This window comes from Gracilinanus agilis, chromosome 1, assembly GCF_016433145.1.
Source record: "Gracilinanus agilis isolate LMUSP501 chromosome 1, AgileGrace, whole genome shotgun sequence".
Classification (NCBI taxonomy): Eukaryota; Metazoa; Chordata; class Mammalia; order Didelphimorphia; family Didelphidae; genus Gracilinanus; species Gracilinanus agilis.
The window spans coordinates 695307795-695330934 of NC_058130.1; the positions used below are offsets into that span (position 1 = coordinate 695307795).

The 23140-nt window shown below is 38.9% G+C and overlaps 1 protein-coding gene across 6 annotated transcripts in view; it reads right to left on the bottom strand.

The window, feature by feature from the left end:
* Positions 1-1238: 1238 nt before the first annotated feature.
* Positions 1239-23140, bottom strand: part of PTK2 (protein tyrosine kinase 2) — a 410474-nt gene continuing 388572 nt past the window's right edge. For 4 of the 6 annotated variants that reach the window (XM_044669284.1, XM_044669260.1, XM_044669274.1 and 1 more), the window contains 7 exons: positions 16536-16598; positions 11591-11630; positions 10996-11102; positions 7444-7452; positions 5605-5760; positions 4639-4719; positions 1239-2559 (listed from right to left, as the gene is read on the bottom strand). In XM_044669284.1, the coding sequence (XP_044525219.1) occupies positions 2347-2559; positions 4639-4719; positions 5605-5760; positions 7444-7452; positions 10996-11102; positions 11591-11630; positions 16536-16598 (669 nt within the window). In that variant the 3' untranslated portion in view covers positions 1239-2346. The remainder of the gene's footprint in view (positions 2560-4638; positions 4720-5604; positions 5761-7443; positions 7453-10995; positions 11103-11590; positions 11631-16535; positions 16599-23140) is intronic. The other 2 variants (XM_044669268.1, XM_044669278.1) reach the window with 2 other exon arrangements.

The following is a 23140-nucleotide window of genomic DNA, read 5'->3' on the forward strand; positions in this document are numbered from 1 at the left end:
TTTCTTACTTATAGAATAAAACTTCAAGAGAATTAGTGTCTTGGTCAAGAAGCGAAGAGGGCAGGAGAAGATGTCTTGGGAAGATCATTCGTAGAAGTAGCTCTCTCAGTATAGCATCTAATACAGGGTATAAGAAGAAAGGATTGGGAACCATTTGGAAGTAAGGGCAAGAAATCTAAATTTTATGTTAACGAATCACTTAAGGAACATTCAGGCACAGTGCCATGGTTTGTGTTTTAAACAGGGAGAGAACATAGCAAATTAACCCGGGATCCTTATGAAAAGAGTTAAAATCAAGGAGAGTGATGAAGGGATAGGAATGAAGGTCAGAAACAGAGCCAAAGCAGGCCAAGTATGGAATTTTTAAATGCAGCAACGAAATATAAGCATTTAATGGCTGTCTGAAGACATATGAGACTCTCTAGGGGCCAGGGATCCTCATCTTAATGATGAAATGGAGAAGTCAGAAAAGAAACACACATTTTTATAGTTGTTTAAAGAGAAGTAGTGGACCATAAGGTTGGAATCTATTTCCTTTAAGAGGGAACTGCTAATGTGTTAAGAGTATGTGCCACTGGAAAGGATTTTGCCATATTTTTTCGTATCTGGATGAAAGTCTTTCCTTTCTCTTAGGAAGAATCCTTTTTATTTGGTCACTCTACATCTTGTGGCCACGCTCTTATGGTTCACTTAAGATGTAGCAGTCCCTGATTCTAGAATCACAGGAATTAAGTGGAGATCATCTGATCAAAATCTTTCATTTTACAGGGAAACAGAGGCCCATAGAAGGAAAGTAAGTGGTTTGACCAAGATCACCAAGCTAGTAAATAGAAGAACGAGGACTTGAAGCTGATCTTCTTCCTCTAAATTCAAGGCTAACTTCTTAAATGCAAGGCTATCGTGACCGGACCCACTTCCATCCAGTGTTAGATCTTGTGATTTTAATATTAACAAATATCTTCCCCCAACCCACCAAAAAAACCTAATTCTCATGGAAATATCTTGCTTGGCTAGAGCTTTATTCACCTATTGTTAACCAAAGTTTCCTAATGTCGACTGGAGGACTATTTTAGAATTTGATGACGTATTAAACAAAAATATTTGAAGCCGTTTCATTTTTCAAGGCAAGATCTTTAAGAATGCCCAGAGGGGAAAATGGAACAAGAGCCTACTTAAAAAAATGAAGAAGTATCTGCACTGAGGAGCAGAACCAAAAGGAAAGAAATTACACCATGGACTTCACTGGTAACACCTTTTTAATAGGTCAAAGTAACTGTACAGTTCATTATATTCTTCCTGAGAATAATTTATTTCCCCCAACAAACTAAAGGGAGTGTGTTTTTTTCATTATTATTTAACAGAAAGGATGGAATAACTCGAAAACAAAGGAAAACACAACCACTCTGTGGGAGTGCTTTCCCCAGAAGGAGGACACACAATGATGGGTTAGTTAACTACAGCGGCTTTTTAAAATATTCAACATGGCTTTAATCTTTCTTTATAAATTATATAAAAATGGGGAACAGGGATGGGTACAGAACCTCTTTTCCAAATGCACTTTAAGTGTGCTCTGGTACAAAGCAGCATTTCTGCTTTCGTGGAAAATAACATTGCTACAAAAAACTGGCACATTATTCTGGTGAAAAAAGAGAAGAGTTTTTTCAGTTGTGTTCTATAGCTACTTTCCAACCAAATGCTTCACACATCCACATGAAAGGAAAAGGCAGGAAAGATGGAAAGAACTTTAGTTTGTTCTGAAATGACTGAAGTCTTCAAAATATAGCTTTGATTTTCTTTCTCTGTAAATTGGGATTAGCATATTGCAACTTAAAAGTATTTCAATTTTAAAAAATTCCAGTCTGGATAATATCTGTACTGTAGGCAAAAGAATTCTCAGCCCTTTGGGTTTCCCAGAATTCTCCACTTGACAATACTTTTTCTTTTTCTTTTTTTCTTTTTTTTTTCCAGTCTACAGCTTGTACAGGTCAAGCTTCAAAATGTTAATCCCTTGACCACACCGGGCCACACACATCCTCTAGAATGGTATGGAAAAGGAAACCGTTCTTTGTGAGTTACGAGCTTTTGGTGTATAAACTTCATTCTCAAAAAGTCCTATTTCTGGATCCCAGACCATTTGAACATCATGATCAAAAAGAAAAAAGAAAAAAAAAAAGAAAGAACCACAAAAAAAAGTCTGCAGTTAAACTTGAAATGAGCAACAGTTTTGTACCAGCTGTCATTCTACAAGATGGAGCAGGCGTCGGTAGCACCCCGAGGAACACGCAGGATTCTTCTTCACTGCTGGTGGAAGGTGGGAGATGACTCTGAGGAGACCCTCCGGAGAGCTCAGTGCGGCCTGGCCTGGCCCAGCATTTTCAGTCTGGCCTGGTCAATGACGTCTAGCAGGTTTTTGGCGTCCACAGCCAGGGCGTGAGCGGCGGTCAGCATCTGCTTTTTGTACTCCTGCTGGAGGCTCGTCATGACGTATTGCTGCGCCAGTTTCATCTTGTTGATCAGCTCCCCCAAGTCCGAGTTCAACAGCTTTTGGGCCATCTCGATCTGGAGGACAAGAAACTCGGGTCAAGACAGCACAGACGGCAAACGGCAATCTCTAGTGATTTTTCTATGGACAGGAGCCCGTCCGGGGCAGGGTCAGCCGTTTAGATGCCGCCCAGCCCTTGGCGGGCCTTCCCTCCCCTACGAGTTCTCTTTCTCGCCTCTTCTCTCCAGTAACCTTCCCCAGGGTGGAGGCAATCGCAGCAGCCCCGGCCTCGGCCTCCTCTCCAGCTCTCCGCTCTGGCCAGGGGAGGACGCTGGAGGATCGGCAGATTCGAGGGTTTCTAAGGAGGCCCGTGAAACAGTTCTGTTCCTGGGGGAACGCCTTGAGGACCAGAGCAAAACACTGTCTAGGGGCTGGGCTCCCCCTTTGCCCCATGTGCTTGAGAAACTTGAATCCATTTTCCCACGAACTCTCTATGTGCTTTTTCCCCTCTAAACCTTTACCTTCAGACTCAGAATCACTATTAAGTGTTGGCCCTGAGGCAGAAGAGCAGCGAGGGCTAGGCAATGGGGGTGAAGTGACTTGCCCAGGGCCACCCAGCTAGGAAGTGGCTGAGGCTGGATTTGAACCCAGGACCTCCCGTCTCCAGGTCTGACTCTCTACCTACTGAGTCACTTAGCTGCTCCTCTATGTACTTTTGGGAAAGAGTTTGGAGACTTCTTTTGGGAGGGGAGGATGCTTAACTAATAACAGTGATCGCAGCTGGCTATCCCTTGTGAGGCTCAGGGTTAGGAGCTCCGGGGCGGGCCCTTTCCCACTGACCAGAGCCAGCCTGCTCTTGCCTGTCCAGCGTCCCGCTCCCGGGCCCCACCTGAACGTCTTCTTCAGAGGCAGCAGACTAGAAAGCAAAGCTCTCAGCCCCCAATGCACGTTCACCTGAGTAGCTCTGGTGCACAACAGCAGCTTCAGGAGACTCTTCATGGAACAAAGAGCGGCATGCAAGGCAAGGAGACTGGAGTGCCTTAGTGACACCCCGAGCCCCAGGGAGAGCACCCCACTTGGCACCAGGAGGGCTGGGTTCAAATCCAGACTCCCCCTCACAGGCTGAGGGACTCCAGGTGAGGCACGGATGCTCTGAGGTCTTGAAATGAGGCTACATACAGAGCTGAGAGCATGCACTTTGGAAACACCCAAGTAGTCTTTATTAACTCATGTTGGTGATGCTTATTTGGGGTGAGATGATGAAGAGTGATGGGAAAGGAAGTGATGTTCTCAGGGAAGAGACAGAGCTTCACCTCTACCTTAATGGTCAGGGCTCCTCCAGTTCTGGGATTCCCTTATCCTAGGAACTGAGTCCAGCAGACCTCCCTAGGGAGTACAAGGCCCTGAGCTTCCCAGGAACTGCAAAATGGCAGACCCATTCTCTAGGGCATTTCATTATTGGTAGTTGGGGACGAGGCTCCTTTTCTCCCCCCATGGTGGGTTGTTGCCCCTAAAGCTTCGAGGGGCTCAGCAGCACGGGAATGTGCTGGGCTCGCTGGGTAGATATTGTTCAATTTAAGCCAGTTCAAATGTAGATAGGAAATTGGGAGAAATTTTTGTGCACTGTACTGTCTTTTCTTGTGATTTTCTGACTTATTTCATTAAGACAAAAGGTTGTGAAATCCTTTCAAACAATTTCTGTCCTCTCTCCTAGACTCATATCACTCTTTATCTGAGAATGCTGGTATTTTAGGAGGTTCAAGTGACTAATAGCAAAATCAGAACAGGCAAAGAAAATAAAAATAAAAAGGGAAGCTCCTTTACACTAGGCACTTTGAGGTCTGCAAATAGTATTTCTTTGATTTTCACAACTGTCAGTGCTATAGCTAATACCACCTCCATTTTATAGAAGGAGATGATGAGGTACAGAGGGATTAACAGACTTGCTCAGGGTCACATGGCTAGGAAGTGTCAGGGCAAAGATCTGAATTCATGTGCTTTTCTCCCTCATCCAAAACTTTCTGCCATGGTTTTTAGTTCCCTGAGGCACCTCTCTAGTGGGGAAGCTAAGCAGGGACGGTTCCATTCAATGTAAGGCCAGGATCCTGAGGAGAAGTGACCGGCACCACTAATAAGTACCTTAGACTTTGCCTTACCTCTCTGTGAGTGCTTGCCGGGAGCACAGGAATGGTCTCATCCACTGTTGCTAGCAATGTTCTTAGGGCCAAGCCAACTTCCTAAGAGACAATAATCACAAGAAGCAGTGAAATGAAAGTATCAACAGGAACTCAGTGGTCTGTTTTCATGTCTTTCTTTTTTGCTGCCTGCATTTCACTCCACTTTAGGAGCTTCATTCTCCTCACTACCATCCTGTTGGTTATAGGAGATAAAGGCTAGAGGTTATTGTCCTTATTTTAGAGATAAGGAAACTGAGTTCAGTAGCTCGTCACTTTACTCATTTATGACACATGCAGTGTTGAAACCCATCCAAGTCTTCTGACCCTACACCTAGTGCTTTTAATTCAAGCAGAAACATACTTACCCTCATTAGTGCTAATACCTCCTAACTAACAACTCAAAACACCATCTTCATACCTAATCTCATTTAAAAAACAGTTCATTTTTAGGTTAGAAGTATTCAAATAAAGAAAATAAAGATTCTTACATGTAATCAGTTTAAATTATTCATAACCTTAGATGGTAAATCTTTTAAAATTGCATTTAACAAAATAATAACAATGACATCTTGTTTTGTCCCTCCCTTTTTATCTTCTGAGGCATTTTAATTTTCATCCTTTCTTATGACCTAAAAACAAACATATTAAAGCTGATGATGAAAGATAATGATGAAGACCTATAGAAAAGTGGAAAGGACGCCATAAAAAAACCATGCCTAATAATTGCATCTACCACGCATCTCTCCATATTTCACCCAATACTAGTTTTTCTATTGATCTGAAAGCAGAACTGCCACAGTTCGGCTTGAACCTTTTCTAGAAAAAAGTCCCCAAACCATCTACCAAGAAACACATCAGCACAGTGCTTTTTGTTGATTATCAGAATGTGTTACAAACATACATGTATAACATATTGATATGTAGATGAATAGTGTGTTTTTTTACCTTTACCATAGGAACATATTCCTCTGGAGGCGCGGGCTGGATCTTGCTGGACATTTCTATTACAGCTTTCACCAGGCCAGTTACATTCTCATAGACTTTGTCATTGGAGCGGTCCAGATTGGCAGTGGGAGGGGGGCTGATTTCCTGGGGCTGCAGCTGAGGAGGAAAGGCAGTGATTTCTTGTTTCTCCAGCAGAGGGGGGTCACATCACTTTTATTAAATCAAGATAGACTTTCAACAGAGCTCAAAGCAGATAAGAACACTAGCAAGTTTGGTTTAATGCAGTGGCCATTTGGTTCGAAGATTTCACTAAAAGCAACTGATCTAGACCATAAACAACGGAGCTTGCATTTTCTGACTTTGAGCTCAGTTAATGAAAGAAATGACAATCACATAAGCTGTAAAAAACTCAAGGGTCATTCAAAGAGGTGATCAAGTATGCCCAAGAAAACAATCGATTTGAAGAGAATCGGCACACTTTATTTATCTCTCAAGAGACGCCAGATTACAGATAGGTTCGATTTAGTGGGCTGACTTTCTACTCTAAGAATCTTTCTTGGTCTGCTTAAGTGGTAGCCTCGCAACTGAGCTCTACTGCCCCCAGGGTCTGTAGCTAAATGTAAGGAATTTGATGCAGTGGGGATGAAGGGGTGGGATGATGATTAGTATATTAATCACATGTACTCCTATTGTACATTAAAAGGTGATCTGAAGAAATTTTCTTTAAAAAGATGATTATTTATTTCAGAGAATGACAGAATGTTAGAGCTGGAAGCAGAAATCATCTAGTTTAATCTCCTTAATTTATAGTTAAGGAAATAAGCTGTGAGAATATAAGCGATATGTCCAAAGTCAAATATAGCCAGGACCTGAACTTGGGTTTCTTGACTTCAAGTCTAATGTTCTGTCTCCAGAGAGCTTTCAAAGTTATCAAATTTATTAAAAACAACAGTATGCTAGAAATGACTAACGGGAAAGAACACAGGCTTTGGAGTCATAACACCCAGGCTGGAATCCCAGCTCTGCTATCTTCCATTGTGTGATTTTGGGCAGATCTTTTCCCATCTCTGGGCCTCAGTTTATTCATTTGTAAAATGGGGGAAGGAGTGGACTAGATAAATATGGAGTAGGAGACTTTAAAAAGTAAACAAGTTTAACCCTATAATTTCGTAGATGAGGAAACCAAGGCCCTGGGAAGTGGAGGACTTTTTTATGGTCATAGACCAGTGGAGCTGGAATTCAAACCCAGGTTCCTTAACTCCTGCTGATCTGGTGCCTCCTCCCCTACATCATGCAGGGTTCCTTCAATCTTGAAATGCAGTGTAATCATCCTATACGTGAGCACTGCAAAGTTGACAAAGTGAATGCACCATGTCCAAAAGTAACTAATTCCATTTGATAAAGTTTTTAATCTACCACAAATAGGATGATATGTTTTTAAATGCCACCACCCAAGAACCACATGTTCATATAAGTCTATTCATGAAACCGTTTCCAATCATACCCCTGTGAATGAATCTCTTTGACTATTTGGATGTGTTATGCCAATAGAGCATTAATTCTGTTCTTGGCTGTTAGGCAGTGTTGCTATGAAATATAAGAGGACAAGAGGGGTTCAGTTATTGCAAAAATGTCTGGATTTTATTTCTGGGAAAATGCAAACATTGATTTTGGCTATGCTGTAAGTGAAAGGCTGTGAATTTAGAGTGTGTTTCCATGATCAAGGAAAAGAAATGTAATACTTGTTTCTTCCTTATAAAGGGTTACATAATTGCATGCAAAGAGAACATGGATATGACAGAAGAGAACAGCAGACATACAGATACATAATGTGCTTACCCTCCATGGCTATTGTTGAACGGAAGGTGAGGAAAAGTTAAAGGAGTTTACAGACGAAGGGGAAAAAAGAAAAACAATATTAATAAATGTAGCAGAAAACAACCCCACAACAAAACATGTGCAGGACAAAAAAGGAGCTAATTCAAAAAGCCTGCAACATAGATGCATTTCATGATTCTCCTGCATATTAGATGCTGTTCTGTTGGTTATGGAAGCATGGTGCCTGTGAATCTGTTCCAATATATCAGCAGATTAAGTCAAAGAGGTATGCCATGCATCCCATGCTCACTTGGTATAAAATAAACAGCGGAAAAAAACATGCAAAGCTGGAGAGCAACAAATCAATCTGGCAAAAAAGAAAAGGTCAACAGAGTTAGGCATCTTTTCAAAGTAGAAAGTATTGTAGAACTTGACAATGATAAAACCAATCTAATGCCTAAACATTCAGAAAAAAACTTGGTAACCCTTGTAGGAGCTTAGAAAACCTCATTTAAAGCTGGATTTATTCACTCACTCATTAATTGAATTGACCAACGTTAAGCCTCCACGATGGGTAATGCCTATGTTAAACACTGATGGAGACAGAAGGACTGATAAAAGATGGTTCCCAGTTTCATAAATGCAACTAGCTATATTCCTAGATTCAAGTCTCCTGTTTGAGGATATTTAACTTCTTTCAGAGTGTTTTCAGTGACTGGGTTCTATAACCTTAAAAAGGAAGCAGCCAATAGTCCTTTCAACAGAATTTATTTTTTCATTTGGTATTTCTATAGTGAAATACAAGGACTATGTTCCTATAACTAAATAGACAAGAATAAATTAATGTAGAAAGAATTCTCCCTTCTGCAGGTTACTTTACAAAGTGAAGTTTCTGGTGCATGAATCTCAGAGATTCCTAACTTAAAAGAGTTTCAAATTTCTTCCAGTCCAATTTCTAAGTGTTGTTTCCGTCTAGCTATTACAAACCGTGCACTGTGGACCACAGAATGGGCTTTTTATTTTAAGTTGGTAGTAATATTTGACCATTTAATTTCCAGGATATTTGAAACGCTTCCTGATGAGGGTGCAAGTTTCTACAGGGAAATAGGTCATTTCTGGGCAGAAGGACTAGACAAATGCACAAGAATGTATGTGCATGCTGAGAGAGGGAAGGTGGTATTTGTTTGCATGAAGTCTGAAGTTTGTATTCCTTTGGGGACTGATCAGTAGTTGGCCACTACGTGATGAGACTTCTCCACGGTGACCCATGAGTAGCAGGACAGTCCTTGGAGGACTGCGAGGGGAGGGGTATGTGTTTGCATGAAATCTAAAGATAATTCCTGGAACTTAAATCCTACTTCACTAGTGATGGGGAAATTCTGGAACACAAAGTTGTAGGCTGTAACATATGTTCTAATTGGATTCTGTACTTTCTAAGGGTCGGCAACTTGGAAAATTCCTGCTTGCATTTTACTCTGAACCACTACACTGTGCACACATGGCTATCTTTACTTGTGCTGATGTGAGATACAAATAATTTCAGAATCCAAAAATAAAGTCCTCAAAGAAGAAACTAGAAAGATTTGGGGCTCAAAACTATTTGAGTGAATGTATCATTTCCAAATTTCTGAGCTAAGAAGCTACTTATGAAAATTTCACTTTCTTTTTCAGGTCAGAATTTGTACCTGGACTAACACAAAATGGGGTCTAAGAGACAAATGATCATTTACTGTTTGTGAAAATGATTCATTACTCAAAAATTGATACCACCTATGTTTTAAACAATCATCTTATTTTCTTAATAAGGTTTATTATGTTACTTAGAAAATTATGCATCAGGACTTCTTCTGATATCTCATCATGGAACAGAAGAGGCACTGGGCTCTCAAGGGCTATTGCTGGTAGAATAAAAGCCTTTCTTGCCAAATGAAAAATCCTTGAGCACTGGTGGATTAGTGTGTCTGTCTTCTGAGAACTAGTAAAGTTAATTTTGGGGGCTAACACAATTATTTATGCAGTGTATAGGAACTGTACCCAATATCAGAGGGAAGAGCACTTAATTAAACAAATGGAACTGTAGACATTTCAAAGTAATCATGTAATAGTTAAATAATCTTTTTCATGGATCTTATTTGTACTATGACTTGTGAGAACACAGAATCCTAGCTGTAGATTTATTACTAAAGTTCTTTTTCTCTTTAAGTAAGGGTTCACTGAATTGGATCGTTATAGCTTGTTATAATAACCATCAAAAATATCTCAATGCTTTTGCTTTTTTGTTGACCTTTTATTAAAAAAATTATACTTGCATGGATGACAGACGGCCACTTCAGAGCTCTGGTTAAAGATACAAAAGTCCAAGATTGTCTTTGCTAACTAATGATATCAGAAACTCAATTTTAAGCAATAAAAACCCCAAAGAACTCTGAATATCCAGCTTAAGATAAATGTATGTATCACTGCCAAATAAAAGATGTGTTAGGAATTTTTATTTGATGAATAAAAAAATTTATTTACATGCTGAATATCTGAAGAACTGACATGTTTAATATATACTTCTTTATTTTAATAAGTGGTACTTTGACTTTAAATAGAAAAATAATTTTAGTTTCTTGGATTCCTGGAGTCAGTAAGCCTAGAGAATATCTCATGTCTCAGGCATTCCAGTTTGTTCTTCAAGACTAGAAGCAGCTAAGTTGGCTCTGCATTTTAATGAATAAACAAGATGACTCACTGGGAAAGGGGAGAGATGCTTTCAGAAAAACTACAATACTTCAATCACATTAAACCATAAAACATATAATATTTTAAAATGTTTATCCTCCATTGGACAAATACTTGATTAAAGTGTTGTCAGAGCTGGAGTTAGTGAGCTGCTTATCTTACAAAACTATAACCATTACCCTTCCCCCCCCCCACCCCCTTCAGCACTGACTTAAGGAATGAACGTCCCAGCTACAACCCTGGCTTTTATATACCCATGACTGGCATTTAAGGCCCTTTGTGATATACTATTTTACCTTTTTTAACCTCCTCTCCTATTGATATTAACTCCCCATGTTCCAGCCAATCTGAACCATCATGCTTTGCTCACCAAATACATTTTGTTGCGTTTTTAAATATTCCCCTATCTTTGCTCATACTGCTTCCTAGGCTTGGGATAGCCTTCTGATCCATATTCCCATCCTTCTTCCTTGTCTATGGAATTCCTATCTACTGAAAGACCAATTCAAATGCTACTTTCTTCTAGAAATTTTACTGGATCTATTTTTTTTTCCTCCTAGTAGAGGTAATGAACTTCCCATTCAGATCTGATATGGTGCTGTATTTTGGAAATCTCTACTAAACTACAGTTATCCTATAATATTGTGTCTGGCTTGATGTCTTCTCTCCCCACTGTACTGTGAGCTTAAAAATGGCCTGGATCTCAGCTGAACTCGATACCTTCCTGTGTGCTCTACACACAGATAACACTTGAGAGATCTTTGATTGCTGTATCATGAATGTGGTATGGACAAGAAACTCTTTCTGTGGTATAAACCATATATACTATAACGGTTTGGAGAGACCTACCTTCACTCCCTCATTATAGCTATCCACGGGGCTGCTGAGGCTCGCAAGACTTCCCAGATGGCTGGGTGCTCCTGGGCGAGGGGGTTTCTTTGGTGGAGCTGCGTGATCTAGTTAGATGAAATGATTTATTATTATATATGTCTACAAATCCTGTAAGATGAGAAAACAAGGATGGTTGCGATATACGCCAGTGGTGGAGGTAGTGGTTGAGGAGATCATGCATCCATAGCAGTATATCTAAATAAAAGCCAACGCTAGCAACACTCTGGAGTGTATCACAATCCGAAACTGATCTTGAGGATGACATTCTGTTGAGGTGGTTGTTCTCTGTGTGCAGCACAGACACTGATTACATTTTTTGATGATCCAGATTTTTTAAGGTTCTTACGAGTACTAGTGAGGAGGGGAATCTGTCATGAACCATTAGATCTGCTAAGGGACTTGTGGAAAGGGGAGAAAGCAAAGCTAGGGCATTTAAAATCTTGACATCAATCTATCAGATAACACCTTGCCCATTTTCTAGAAACCTTGCATGATAAGGTTAATTACATCTCCCAAGATTATAAAAAATATATGAAGATATATCTGATCTTACCTGGCTTACCCACAGGCTGATATATGTGCTGGTTACCAGTCTGTGGAGAAAAAAAAAGGTTCAGTGCACATTTTGTTTACAATGTATAAACCCATTAAAAAAGTCACAAAAAGGGTCATCAAGGTGGCTCAGTGGATAGAGTTGGGCCTTTAGAAGTGGGGGTCCTGAGTTCAAATCTGGCCTTAGACACTTCTCAGCTGTGTGACCCTGGACAGGTCACTTAACCCTAACTGCCTACCCCTTACTATTCTTCTGCCATGGAACCAATACTTAGTATTGTTCTAAGATGCAAAGTAAGGGTTTAAAAAATGTCACAAAAAGCTTAGAGTTTGGAAGTGGGAGCAGATCTGGAGATCAAAGATTCAGAGCTGAAAGATGTCAGTCCAACTCCCTCTCTTGGTGAGAGGAGGAAACTGAAGTCTAGAGAGATTAAATGACTTACCCAGAATCATGCCACTACTCTGTAGAGATATCTGAGCCCATATTTTCCTGACTCCAAGTCTTTGGTAAGGTTACAGTGCGTGGACATTTTATGGAGAAGCATCCCAGGTGCATCTCCTTAAGGGAAGAACAGGTGCCTTGCTTACAGGAGGGGGTGGGAGTGTCTAATGATTAGATGACTAGCACTCAGGAGAATGGATTCACTGGAAAAGCCACTTATTTCTGTGCCTATGAAAGTAATGTGAAAGACTGGTTTTCTTCTCTCTTTAGGACTATTTCTTCAATTTTCTTTGAGCCTTTCTTTAGGTGTACCACAAGGGGAAGGGGAGAAGGGATTTTCATCCCCTTCCCTCCCTCCCCTCACCAGACTGTCATGGCTGAGAGTTGCATGTGCTGGCTCACAGCCCCTGTGCATGCAAAGATCAGAGACTAGTATTCCAGAGAATAAGAGTTACTACTCAAAAAAGCCCCTGCCTGTAATTTCAACAGATTGAATGGAAAATTCAACAAAATGATCCAGAACTTTCCTAATTAACTCCCTTACATTCTTTAAAAAATTATCTAATTTGCTTCCCAACCATTCATTGTAAAGGTCCTTAATTCACCATTTAATCAAATTCTGGCATTTATTTGTTCTGAGGGTTAGTAGAATCAGTTCTCAATTATGTGGCAGGCACAAGAAAACCAATGTTCAAACAACTCAGGACCTTCATTCTGTGGTAGAGCTGTCCTTCTTAAATGTGCCTTACTGAAGGGATCAAATGAAATAATATTTATAAAGTACTTAGCCCAGTGTCTAGCACAGAATCAGTACCTAGCCATACCCCCTTTTTTGGGCCTCCTTTTCAACCACTAATATGCTTATTGGTGAGCTTTACAACTTTTTGTATGACAGGAAAAATTATCTTCCTAAAAATATAAGGAAGCCTTATATGGATATAGAGGTATCAAGCAATAGCTGACTCAATTCATTCTTTGGAAAGCAAAATTTAATTCAAGATGGTTACTATATATCACTGATTCCTCAACACTTTAAGAATAGCAATTCTGCATAATGAGGTTTCTGTTAGCAAACTACTTCATAAAGATCTAATGCCTTTATAATTTCTTCATTGGCATAGGACTGATTATTAAGATATTTTGAAATACACCGGACACCTATGTTAGCCTCCTATAGTAAGAATAAAAACAAAACCAAAATTTTACAAAACAAACTTTAAAATTCTGAGTCAGCATTTCACAGGTGAGTTATTATTTAAAATTAGCTAAAGACAATGACTTCTCTGGCCTCCTTTCTAGTAAAACATCTGTAAAAGAGTTCTTAAGTGATAGTCCTAAAAAAATTTCATAGTCTTTTTCTCAACTTCAGTATTTTTACTGTTTCTTATTAAATAGTTAAATAAGTGAATTTAAATTGGCCCCTTTTACTTTTTTATGTTATAAATATAGACAATTCAATTGTTGTTTAGTTGCTTTCCTGTCAAGTCCAACTCTTTATGATCCCATTTGGAGGTTTCTTGACTAATATACTGGAGTGTTTTGCCATTTCCTTCTCCAGCTCATTTTATAGATGAAGAAACTGAGTCAAACAGTTAAGTGCCTTGGTCAGGGTCACTCAGCTTGTAAGTGTCTGAGGCTACATTTGAACACAGGAAGATGAGTCTTCCTGACTCAGGGCTCTATCCATTGTGCCACTTGGACAATTCAGCTGATATCTTTTAAACCCTGTATTATTTTTCTTTACGCACACACAACAGTGGAATTAACTGCTTTAATCAACTGTTAGTAAGTAGCTTGTAGGTTGTGCCAGTTGGATTTGGAATCTGAGGATCTATGTCTTTTCACTTACTATTTATATGATGTTGGCCAATGAAGCAGTCAACCAGCAGGTTATTATGGAAGTATGTTCATGGAAACACAAAGTAAGAGGGGGATTTTAGAGAGAATCCAGTCATTCTTACTTGAAAACATGAATTTGATTTACAGTAAACCTCACAAGGGATTATTCAGTCTTTATTTTTACTGATTGACCAGGAATTCACTCATCTAATTTCTGGGCAGCTCTCATTTGTTGATGAAACTGAAATCTGCCTTTCTAAACTTTCCCTTATTTGTCATTTCTGTTCTCTGTGGTGAAAATGAAACCCTTCCCTTTTCCCACATGAGTATACTTTGTATAATGGAAGCTATCAATTATGTTTTCTCTATAAGTGAGCTATATTGGCCTGTTTACTATACCCTAAATATGACACTTCACACTTCCAACTCCAAGCCTTTTGACTGGCCATCCTTCATTAATGGAATGCTTTCTTTTTTCTCTGTTGCCTCTTGGCTTCCCTGACTTTCATGAAGATTCAGATGAAATGTCACATTCTGCAAGAGGTCTCTCATTGTTCTCTCAACAGCTACTGCCTTTTTACCTCCCATTTACACTTACTGTCTGTATTTTGTCTGTACATTGTTATTTGTAAGTTGTGTCCTTCATTACAATAGGAGGTCCTTGAGGGCAGTTATTATGTTTGTGCTTTCTTTATATTCCCAGAACTTAGCACAAGGTAAGCATTTAATAAATGCTTGTTTGGACTGATCTCAAATCAGTGGAATATAAAGAAACACTAAAATGGAGAGGAGATATGCTGTGGGAAAGTGAAGTCACAGAACAAATACATAAGAAATATCAAAATATCCTATTAAAATACTCAGTGGTAAATAACATGTACTTTAGGGCAATCTGCTTTTATTTGTAGTGCTGCAATTACAATAGAGCAGTTTTTAAAAAGCTGCAGTTTGTATTAAAGTTGCTCAGTAATAATGGTCAAAAGTAATTCAATAAAAATGTATACACATATAGCCATATCCATATATATATATATATAAAATATTTGTCCAAGTACATTGATTTATTTTGATTCTGATATCTTCTCTGGGACTCTGAATAAAGCAATTACTGGACCAGAGCAAGGCAAATTCGCTTTTTTATTAGAAAGAAAGGATACATGTGTACAGTTGACTATTGTAATATGGGAATATGATGCTGCTAATGAAGAGGCTAATAGAAGGCTTGTATTTGAGGGCACTGGGTGGTCTCAGTTGAGTCTTTTAGGTAGGGAGGCTATCTTTTTAGTACAGGATAATTTGGGTCAGCCAGAGGTTGTGTGAGCCTGTCTGAAATGTTTTAGTCAACTTCCCTGCTGTCTTCAAACTCCCTTTAGGGGAGGAGTAAAGAGCCCCTCCCTTCTGGAGAGAAACTCCAAGCCCCAGGAAGTGAAAGCTGGTTCACTTCCTGACCAAGTTAGAGGCCTGGTTTAGCCCTCAGGAAATAAAGGAAAGTTATTCTTTCCCTCTTCAGCATTTGCCCTAGTTGTTGGTATAATGAATCACCAGAAGTTCTTTGAATAAATGCCAAAGGGGTTTATTAAAGCCAAGGGTAAGCTGAGGGAGGAGGGTTAGGGTCTGGAACTGTTGCTAGGGTTGAAGCCAGTGCTGGGGGGTAGGGGTGGGGGGGAGAGAGGGGTCACAGAAGGTAGAAGTCAGGCTGAGGGAGCCAGCCCTCAGCCAGGGATAAATTTCACTGCCCTGATGTAATAAGGTCTAGCAGATTACTAAATGAAGTGATGGCTTAGTTTAAGGTTGTCCCTGCCTGCCTATAGAAGCTAGTTCCCCTGATCTCCACCCACCAAAATTCCCTCCTCCCAGGGCCCAATGGGGAGATCCAGGGATAGCAGGATGTCAAGGGAGATGTCAAGGGAAATCAGCCCAAAAGCCCAAAGCCAAAAGCCCAAAGCCCACAGTTGGTTCTGCAGGAATATTTATAGTCTCAGGCTCCAACGGTTTTTGCCTTGAGACCACTGGTCAGGCTGGGTCAACATTCTGTCCCCAACTGTCAGGGTTGCTTCTGTTGGTTTTGCAAATGCAAGAGATTCTTGCAGCAACCCTGCATTATACTATGCATCTGTTTATGGAAATGAACAATCTTTCATTACTATAAAAATCGGTATTTCTACCAGATGAGAAGCAAATTTGAAATTACCTCAAAACTTTTCTCATAAGGAGAATTTTAGTTATCTCTTAGAGGAATTCCAAGAGGGAAAAACACTACGTGAACAAGTTTTATTTTTGATGCTGTTTAAACATAAAATCAAAATGCTGGGAGCTCTTATGATTTCACAGTAACAGGAAATTTGAGTAAATGCCATACAACTTTCTACACAAAATCAGGAACTACATGCAGAGTGCATATTTTATTAAGGCACAAAGAAACCAGTTTATTGTTTTTGTTAAAAGGCTCTCATGTTAATACATTGCAAACTACATTTCTTTAGTTTTGTATGAAAATTCAGAATTTTCAATTATTTTGGCCTCTGAAGAAACTTTCATTCCAAAGCATGTACATTCGTGGCCTCATATTACAAATCCTGACAATGTTGGGAATTTTATGTGGCAGACTTTATAAAAACTAGAAATTTAAAAAAATAAGTCAAAGACTCTTCTTGTATTTGCTTACCGAACCCTGAAGACTTCCATCCTCTCTGTCAATGCTGCCTCGAGAGAGCCTCACATCAGGTTTCTAAAGGAAGAGAAAACCCCACAGTTTCACTTTCTGTTTTACAAACCATTATGCAAAAGTGAAATAAATACCTGTGTATTAAATGTTCCTGGAGTCAGGAAAATAAACTTGTGAACCAAATTAACTGAATTTGCCCAGTTTTAGAAATATATTCAAAATGCAGCAATATAAACATTGCAAAGTGCCCTAATCACTGCCTGCTCAGGCATGCTGACACAAATGCTGACTACATCATTGTCCCAACACAACATCACGGGAAAATTGTCATTTTATTTCACTTAGTGGCAGCCAAGCACTTTCACAGAGGATGTGTTTTCTTTCTAACAAGAGAAAAATTCTGAGCTTAAGATTAGAAATATGGCACATTCGTTGCTGTTCCTAGCTAGGAGTAAGCTTACATGAACTTAGCTGTTTTGGTAAAATGGCAAATGAGGCTAATTTCATTGAAAAATTACACCCAGGATCCAGAAAGCTCATAAAAAAGCTGGAACTAATCTTCCTCTAGGTTCTTCAAGTAAACAAGCTTTCAATGGCCAGAATGAACAAGTTGGTTTACATAACATTTTAGGGAAGAAGGAAGCACAAGGCTGATTAAAAGCACAAAAACAAATATAACTAAAGAAAAGCTATAACAAAACCATTTCTGGGATAATGGGTTCTAGGCTTGGAGCACACACAAGAAAAGCACAGGCTTTCAGAGTTGGAAGAGACCTTATGAACCATCTATTTCAATCCCTACCCAAAGAAAGATCTCCACTACAGTATACTTGACCAACAATCACATGGTCTCTGTGGGAAGACTTGTAATGGGGGCAAACTGACTTAGCCAGTTAGTAAGCATTTATTAATCCCCTTCTAACTGCCAGGCACTGTGTTAAGCACTGGGGTTACAAAGAGAAGCCTGCTCTCAAGGAGCTCACTGTTTACTTGAAAACATGTAAAAACAAGAGACAGACAGGATAAATTGAAAGTATCAATAGAGGAAAGGCACTACCACTAAAGAGCATCAGGAAAGCTTTTCAAAGACAGAATTTTGCCTGGGACTTGAAAGAAGCCAGGAAAGCTAGAGGTGGAGATGAAGAGAACATTGCAAATCTGGGGGACAATCAGAGAAAATGCCTCAAGAGCCAAGAGATGGAGTATCTTGTTTGTGGAATAGCCAGCAGGCTAGTATATCACTGGATGGAAAAGCATACTGAATGGGTGATGGGTTTATGAAGCCTAGAAAGGCAGGGAGCTAAATTATGAAGGGCTTTGGTTCATCTTAAAGGTGATAGGGAGTCACAGGAATTTAGAGAATTTAGGGATGATACAACTACATCCTGGGGCAATCCATTTCACTTTTGGATTGCTTGAATCAATCTTAGTTCTGCCCTTTGAGGCTAAGCAGAAAAGTAAATCCAATCCAGTTTCCAAGTGATAGCCCTTCAAGTACTTGAAAAGAGCTATCCTGTTTGGTTCTCCCTGAGTGTTCTGATCTCAGGGCTAACTAGGTCTGAGCCTAGTTATTCAACCAGTTCTCTTGTGTCATCTCAGAATTCCCCTCCATTCTAGTTGCAATTTTTTATATACCTTCTAACTAATCAATGTCCTTCCTAACTGTGGCACACAGAACCCAAATCAATGTTTTGGATAAAATATGACTAGGGCAGTTTTACCTTCCACTTGGAGACTATGCTTCTTAATGTGGCCCAATATCATGAGAGGATTTTAGTTCTGGAAGGGATCAAAGACTTGTCTTTTTATTTGTGTTAGAGGCTTCTAATTTTGGTGTTTAGAAAAAAAACAAAACCTCTCTAAACATACATTTTATGAAAGAAAAAATTATAGAGAGCCTAGAATTTCCCCCAACTGGAGAGCCTAATATGTAAATAAAAAATATTTAAATCTTGACTAGAACTAGTGTAATATTGAATACTGATTTCCATGATCAAATTTATTTTGCTATTTTTTTTAAGTTTATTATCTCTAATGATCATGATTATGAATATTAAATTGATAAGCAGGAATCAAAAGACTTAGCTTTGGGTCTGGCTCTTTCATTTGCTACTTTCTTTGGGTTTCAATTTGTTCAACAATAAAACTGGAATGCCAATCCTTGTAATGCTTACCTCAGAGGGCAGCTGTGTACATTAAGTGAAATAAGATGGTACAAAAGAAATATAATGGTTTAAAGTAACCTATAACTGTAATGTACTAAATAATTGATATGCTAATTAGACTTCTTGTAAAAAAGTTAATCACTCAAACCACTGAATGGACAGGGTAGATGTGTGAAGGAAAATGGAGACTCAAGGATGACAAAGCTGTGAACTGTGGTGACTAGAATAATTTTATCCTTCAAAAGGTGGAAGACCAAGAAGGGGAAATCATATTCAGTGTCTGATTATGCCAAACAAGGAAGATGAGATTTCAAAGGGCTCTGAGGAAGGATAGGTATGATCTTATGGACTAAAATTCCAAAGGAAAATTTATCCTAAGAGGGATGGGAAGCTCTCTATGACAACGTTCTAAAGATAAAGAATAAATTCTGATAAGGAGCAAAACCAGAAATAGTCTGAAAAGAATGATGTGGAAACACCGAGAACTCACCAGTCAATTTTGATAGGAAAAAAAAGGGCATGTACAGAAGACAGAAACCAGGATTTGTAAAAGAAGATAGATATACAAGTGTTGCATGATTCTATGCAACATGAAATTGTATGAGGAGTGTTAAAGCTCAGAATGAAATGAGGCTGGTGAAGAAAGCTAAAAACTGAAAAAGTTACATTGAAGAAACATGTTTAATGGAATGATGATAATGCATAATTGAGACAAGGCAGAACTAACTAGTCAAATTCAATTTTACATTTGTTTTTTTCTACAGAGAGTAACCTTTGGATTGGAAAGGTCAGAACAAAAATGGCTAATAGGGAGCTGATAGTCAAGAGAGATAAGGACAGTAAGAAAGGGCTGATGCCCTGATGCAGAAGGCTGCTTAGTTGGCCTAGTGCAGTGATGGGCAAACTATGGCCTATGGACCAGATGCGGCCCCCTGAAATGTTCTATCCTGCCTCCCATGACATTATTCCTAATCTGACAAATACAATGAGTAGGACACAATACAATGAAACTTCGAAAGAGTTGCCTTAGAAATAGACTGACAGATGAGCATCTCCTTTCCTTTGGCCCCCTCTTTAAAAAGTTTGACCACCACTGGTCTAGTGGATTAGAATAATGGTCTTGAAGTAAGGTAGACCTGAGTTTGAATCCTGCCTCAGATTCTTATTAGTTGTGAAAGTCTGGGCAAGTCATTTAACTTTCTCAGCTTTTTTCTTCATTTGTAAAATGAAGCTTGTAATAACACCAACCTAATGAGGTTGTACGAACCTTACAACAATATATAAATGTAAACTATTATTACTGATATATTCATATCACCCGGCCCATGTAAACTGTATTTTACTGTCTTGAGAGGAATGGCAGATGTGATTTCAACTTGAGCCACTTCTAATGCTCTTTAAACATTTACTGAGAGTGAAAAAGGTGTTATAGTAATGGTGAAAGGTAAATGTAGGTTGGATTTTTTTTTTTTTTTTAATTTTAAACCCTTAACTTCTGTGTATTGACTTATAGGTGGAAGATTGGTAAGGGTAGGTAATGGGGGTCAAGTGACTTGCCCAGGGTCACACAGCTGGGAAGTGTCTGAGGCCGGATTTGAACCTAGGACCTCCTGTCTCTAGGCCTGGCTCTCAATCCACTATGCTACCCAGCTGCCCCTAAGTTGGATTTTCAAGAAGGGAAAATAATGGAGTTTATAAACTATAGTCCAGTGAAATGGATTTCAATTCATGGGAAAAATTTTAGAGCATATTATAAAATTATGATGAGCAACTTTCTTGAAAATGAGTGGTGGTCCCAAATTTATTGTGGCTTTAGCAAAAACATGCCACACTAACACTGACTCTAATCTTATTTATTGATTTTATCTTATCTAATCATATTCTTCTATGACAGGTTTACCAGATTTAATTAATGTTGGTTTACTTTACCTAGCTTTTAATGAGAATTTGATAGTCTCTTGGGCTTTTTTTGTGTGGAAAAGATAGAAAAATTAGAGATACAAATGGTAAAATTAGGAGGATTTAAAGTTAGTTGAATGGCAGGACCTCAAAAATATTAATATTTCAATGTCAATTTGGAAGGTCTTTGGTGGAGCACCTCAAGCATCTGTGATGTTTCCATTCTATTTAATCTCAATCAATCAATAAACATTTATTAAGCGTGTAGCATATGTCAGGCACTGTGCTTCTTGAGAGAAAGAGGAAGCCAGTGGAGTTTGGGTAAAGGGGTTACATGATCAGACCTGTGGTTTTAGGAAAATCACTTTAGTGGCTGAATGGATAAAAGTAGATGGCATAATAATGAAATTAGCAAATGATGCAACATTAGAATGAATATTATTATCTCAATGTAGATAATTACCAGATTTCTGTATCCATCACTAATCTCTCTGATGATCTTGCATCACCTATCATATATCCTAACTAGGTGTTCCTTAAGGTTCTGTCAGGAGGATATTCTCTTCTCTCTTCCTTTCTCTTTTATTTTTCCCTCGCCTTCTCCTAGAACTCTATGACCCTGAGAGCCCCAATAGGTTTAATTATCATCTCTATATTGATGACTCACATATTTTTATATCCAGACCCAGTTTTCTCTCCTGAACTTCAGTTCTACATAAGCAACTGCTTAGTAGACATTTCAAACTAGATATCTTGGCAACATTTCACACAATTCAACATTTCCAAGAGAGAACTTATTTTCTTTTCCCTCAAACCCACCTCTCTACTAAATTTCACTATTTTTGTTGAAGGTACAACCATTCTTCTAGTCTCTTAGGTTGACCTCAGGGTTTTCCTTCACTCTCACATCATGAATCCAATCAGTTGCCAAATCTTGACGTTTCTACCTCTATGACATCTCTTCCATCTAACCATATCTCTACTTATACAGTTACCATCTTAGGCCAGGCCCTTATCACCCCTGGTCCAGATTACAATGGTCACCTAAATGGTGTAATTTCTTCAAACCTCTCCCTAGTTCTATCTATCCTCCACATACTACATCAGTTTCCTGAAATACAGATATGACCTAATCATTCCCCTACTCAGTAAACTCCAGTGTCTCCCCAACATCTCTAGGACAACTCCATTTAGCTTTAAAATCCCTCAATAGTCTAACCTCAAACTTTCTCCTGCTTCATTATACATTGCTTCCTTTCTATGTTTTGGTCAAACTACTCTTTTCTCTGGTCTTCAATCCCTATCTCTTCTCTGAGTCTTTGCACTGACTGTCCTTCATGTTTGGAATTAATTGGCTCAACTTTATATACCAATTTATATAGTCCTTCTGGATCCACCTCACTTTAAGTATCTAAATATCCTTTCTACCTACCTTGCATATATTTTGTATTAGGTATGTTTCTATATATACACATACATGTATACACACACACAGAGGATACATACTTGTCTTCTTTGAAAGAATGTGTAGAGATTGTTTCACTTTTTTTTTTTTTTTGTCTTTGTATTCTCAGGGCCTATTGCTTGGTAAATGCTTGCTGATAGATAAATTGATGACTAACAGCCCACAGAACATTTTCAACTAGATGTCTCATATTCAGTGTAACAAAGGGAAGGCAAACAAAACAAGCAGAAACCCTCTCTTCCTAATTTCCTTCTCTTCACTGAAGATATGACCATCTCCAGTCACGAAGGTTCACAATGTCAGCCAATCTTGACTCCTTACTTTCCCTCACTCCCATGTCCAAACAGTTGTCAATCCTGATGATTCCATCTCCACACGTCTTGCATTCATTTCCCTCTTTCCACTAACATGGCCACTTTTCAATTTCAGGCTCTTATCACCCACCTTATGTCTGTATGAGATCAACTGCCTCTTACTTGGAGTCCAGGTTTCTAGTTTCCCCTCTTTAGTTCTTCTTCCATATTTATAAGTGACAGCTTAATGCTGACAAAATAATCTTCCTAAATCATAGGACCTGTCATGTTGTGCCCCTAACTGAAGACTTTCAGTGGCTTCCTATTGTCTTACTTTGGTTTTTATTGTTTGGTTCTGGTTTACATTTCCTGCTTTATTTTATATTATTCCTTTTTGTCATCTCCTGCTTTTGGCTCAGGCTGTCTTCCATGACTAGAATAAATTTCCTCCTATAACTCTTAGAATTCCTCCCTTCATTTTAAGACTCAGTTCATGTAGTGCCTCCTAGAGACTGCTAGGTGGCGTAGTATATTTATTGGGCCTGAAGTCATAAAGATGAAGTCAAATCCAGCATCACACTTATTGTTTGACTTTGGGCAAGCCTTTTAACTGCTGTGTGCTTCAGTTTCCTTTACTGCAAAATGGAGATAATAACAGCATTTATCTCCCAGGGCTGCAGAAGGGGTCAGATGAGATATTTGTAAAGTGATTAGCACAGTTCTTGGCACATAGTTGGCACTTAGTAAATGTTTGTTTCCTTTGATATCCCAAAGGTAGCCTTT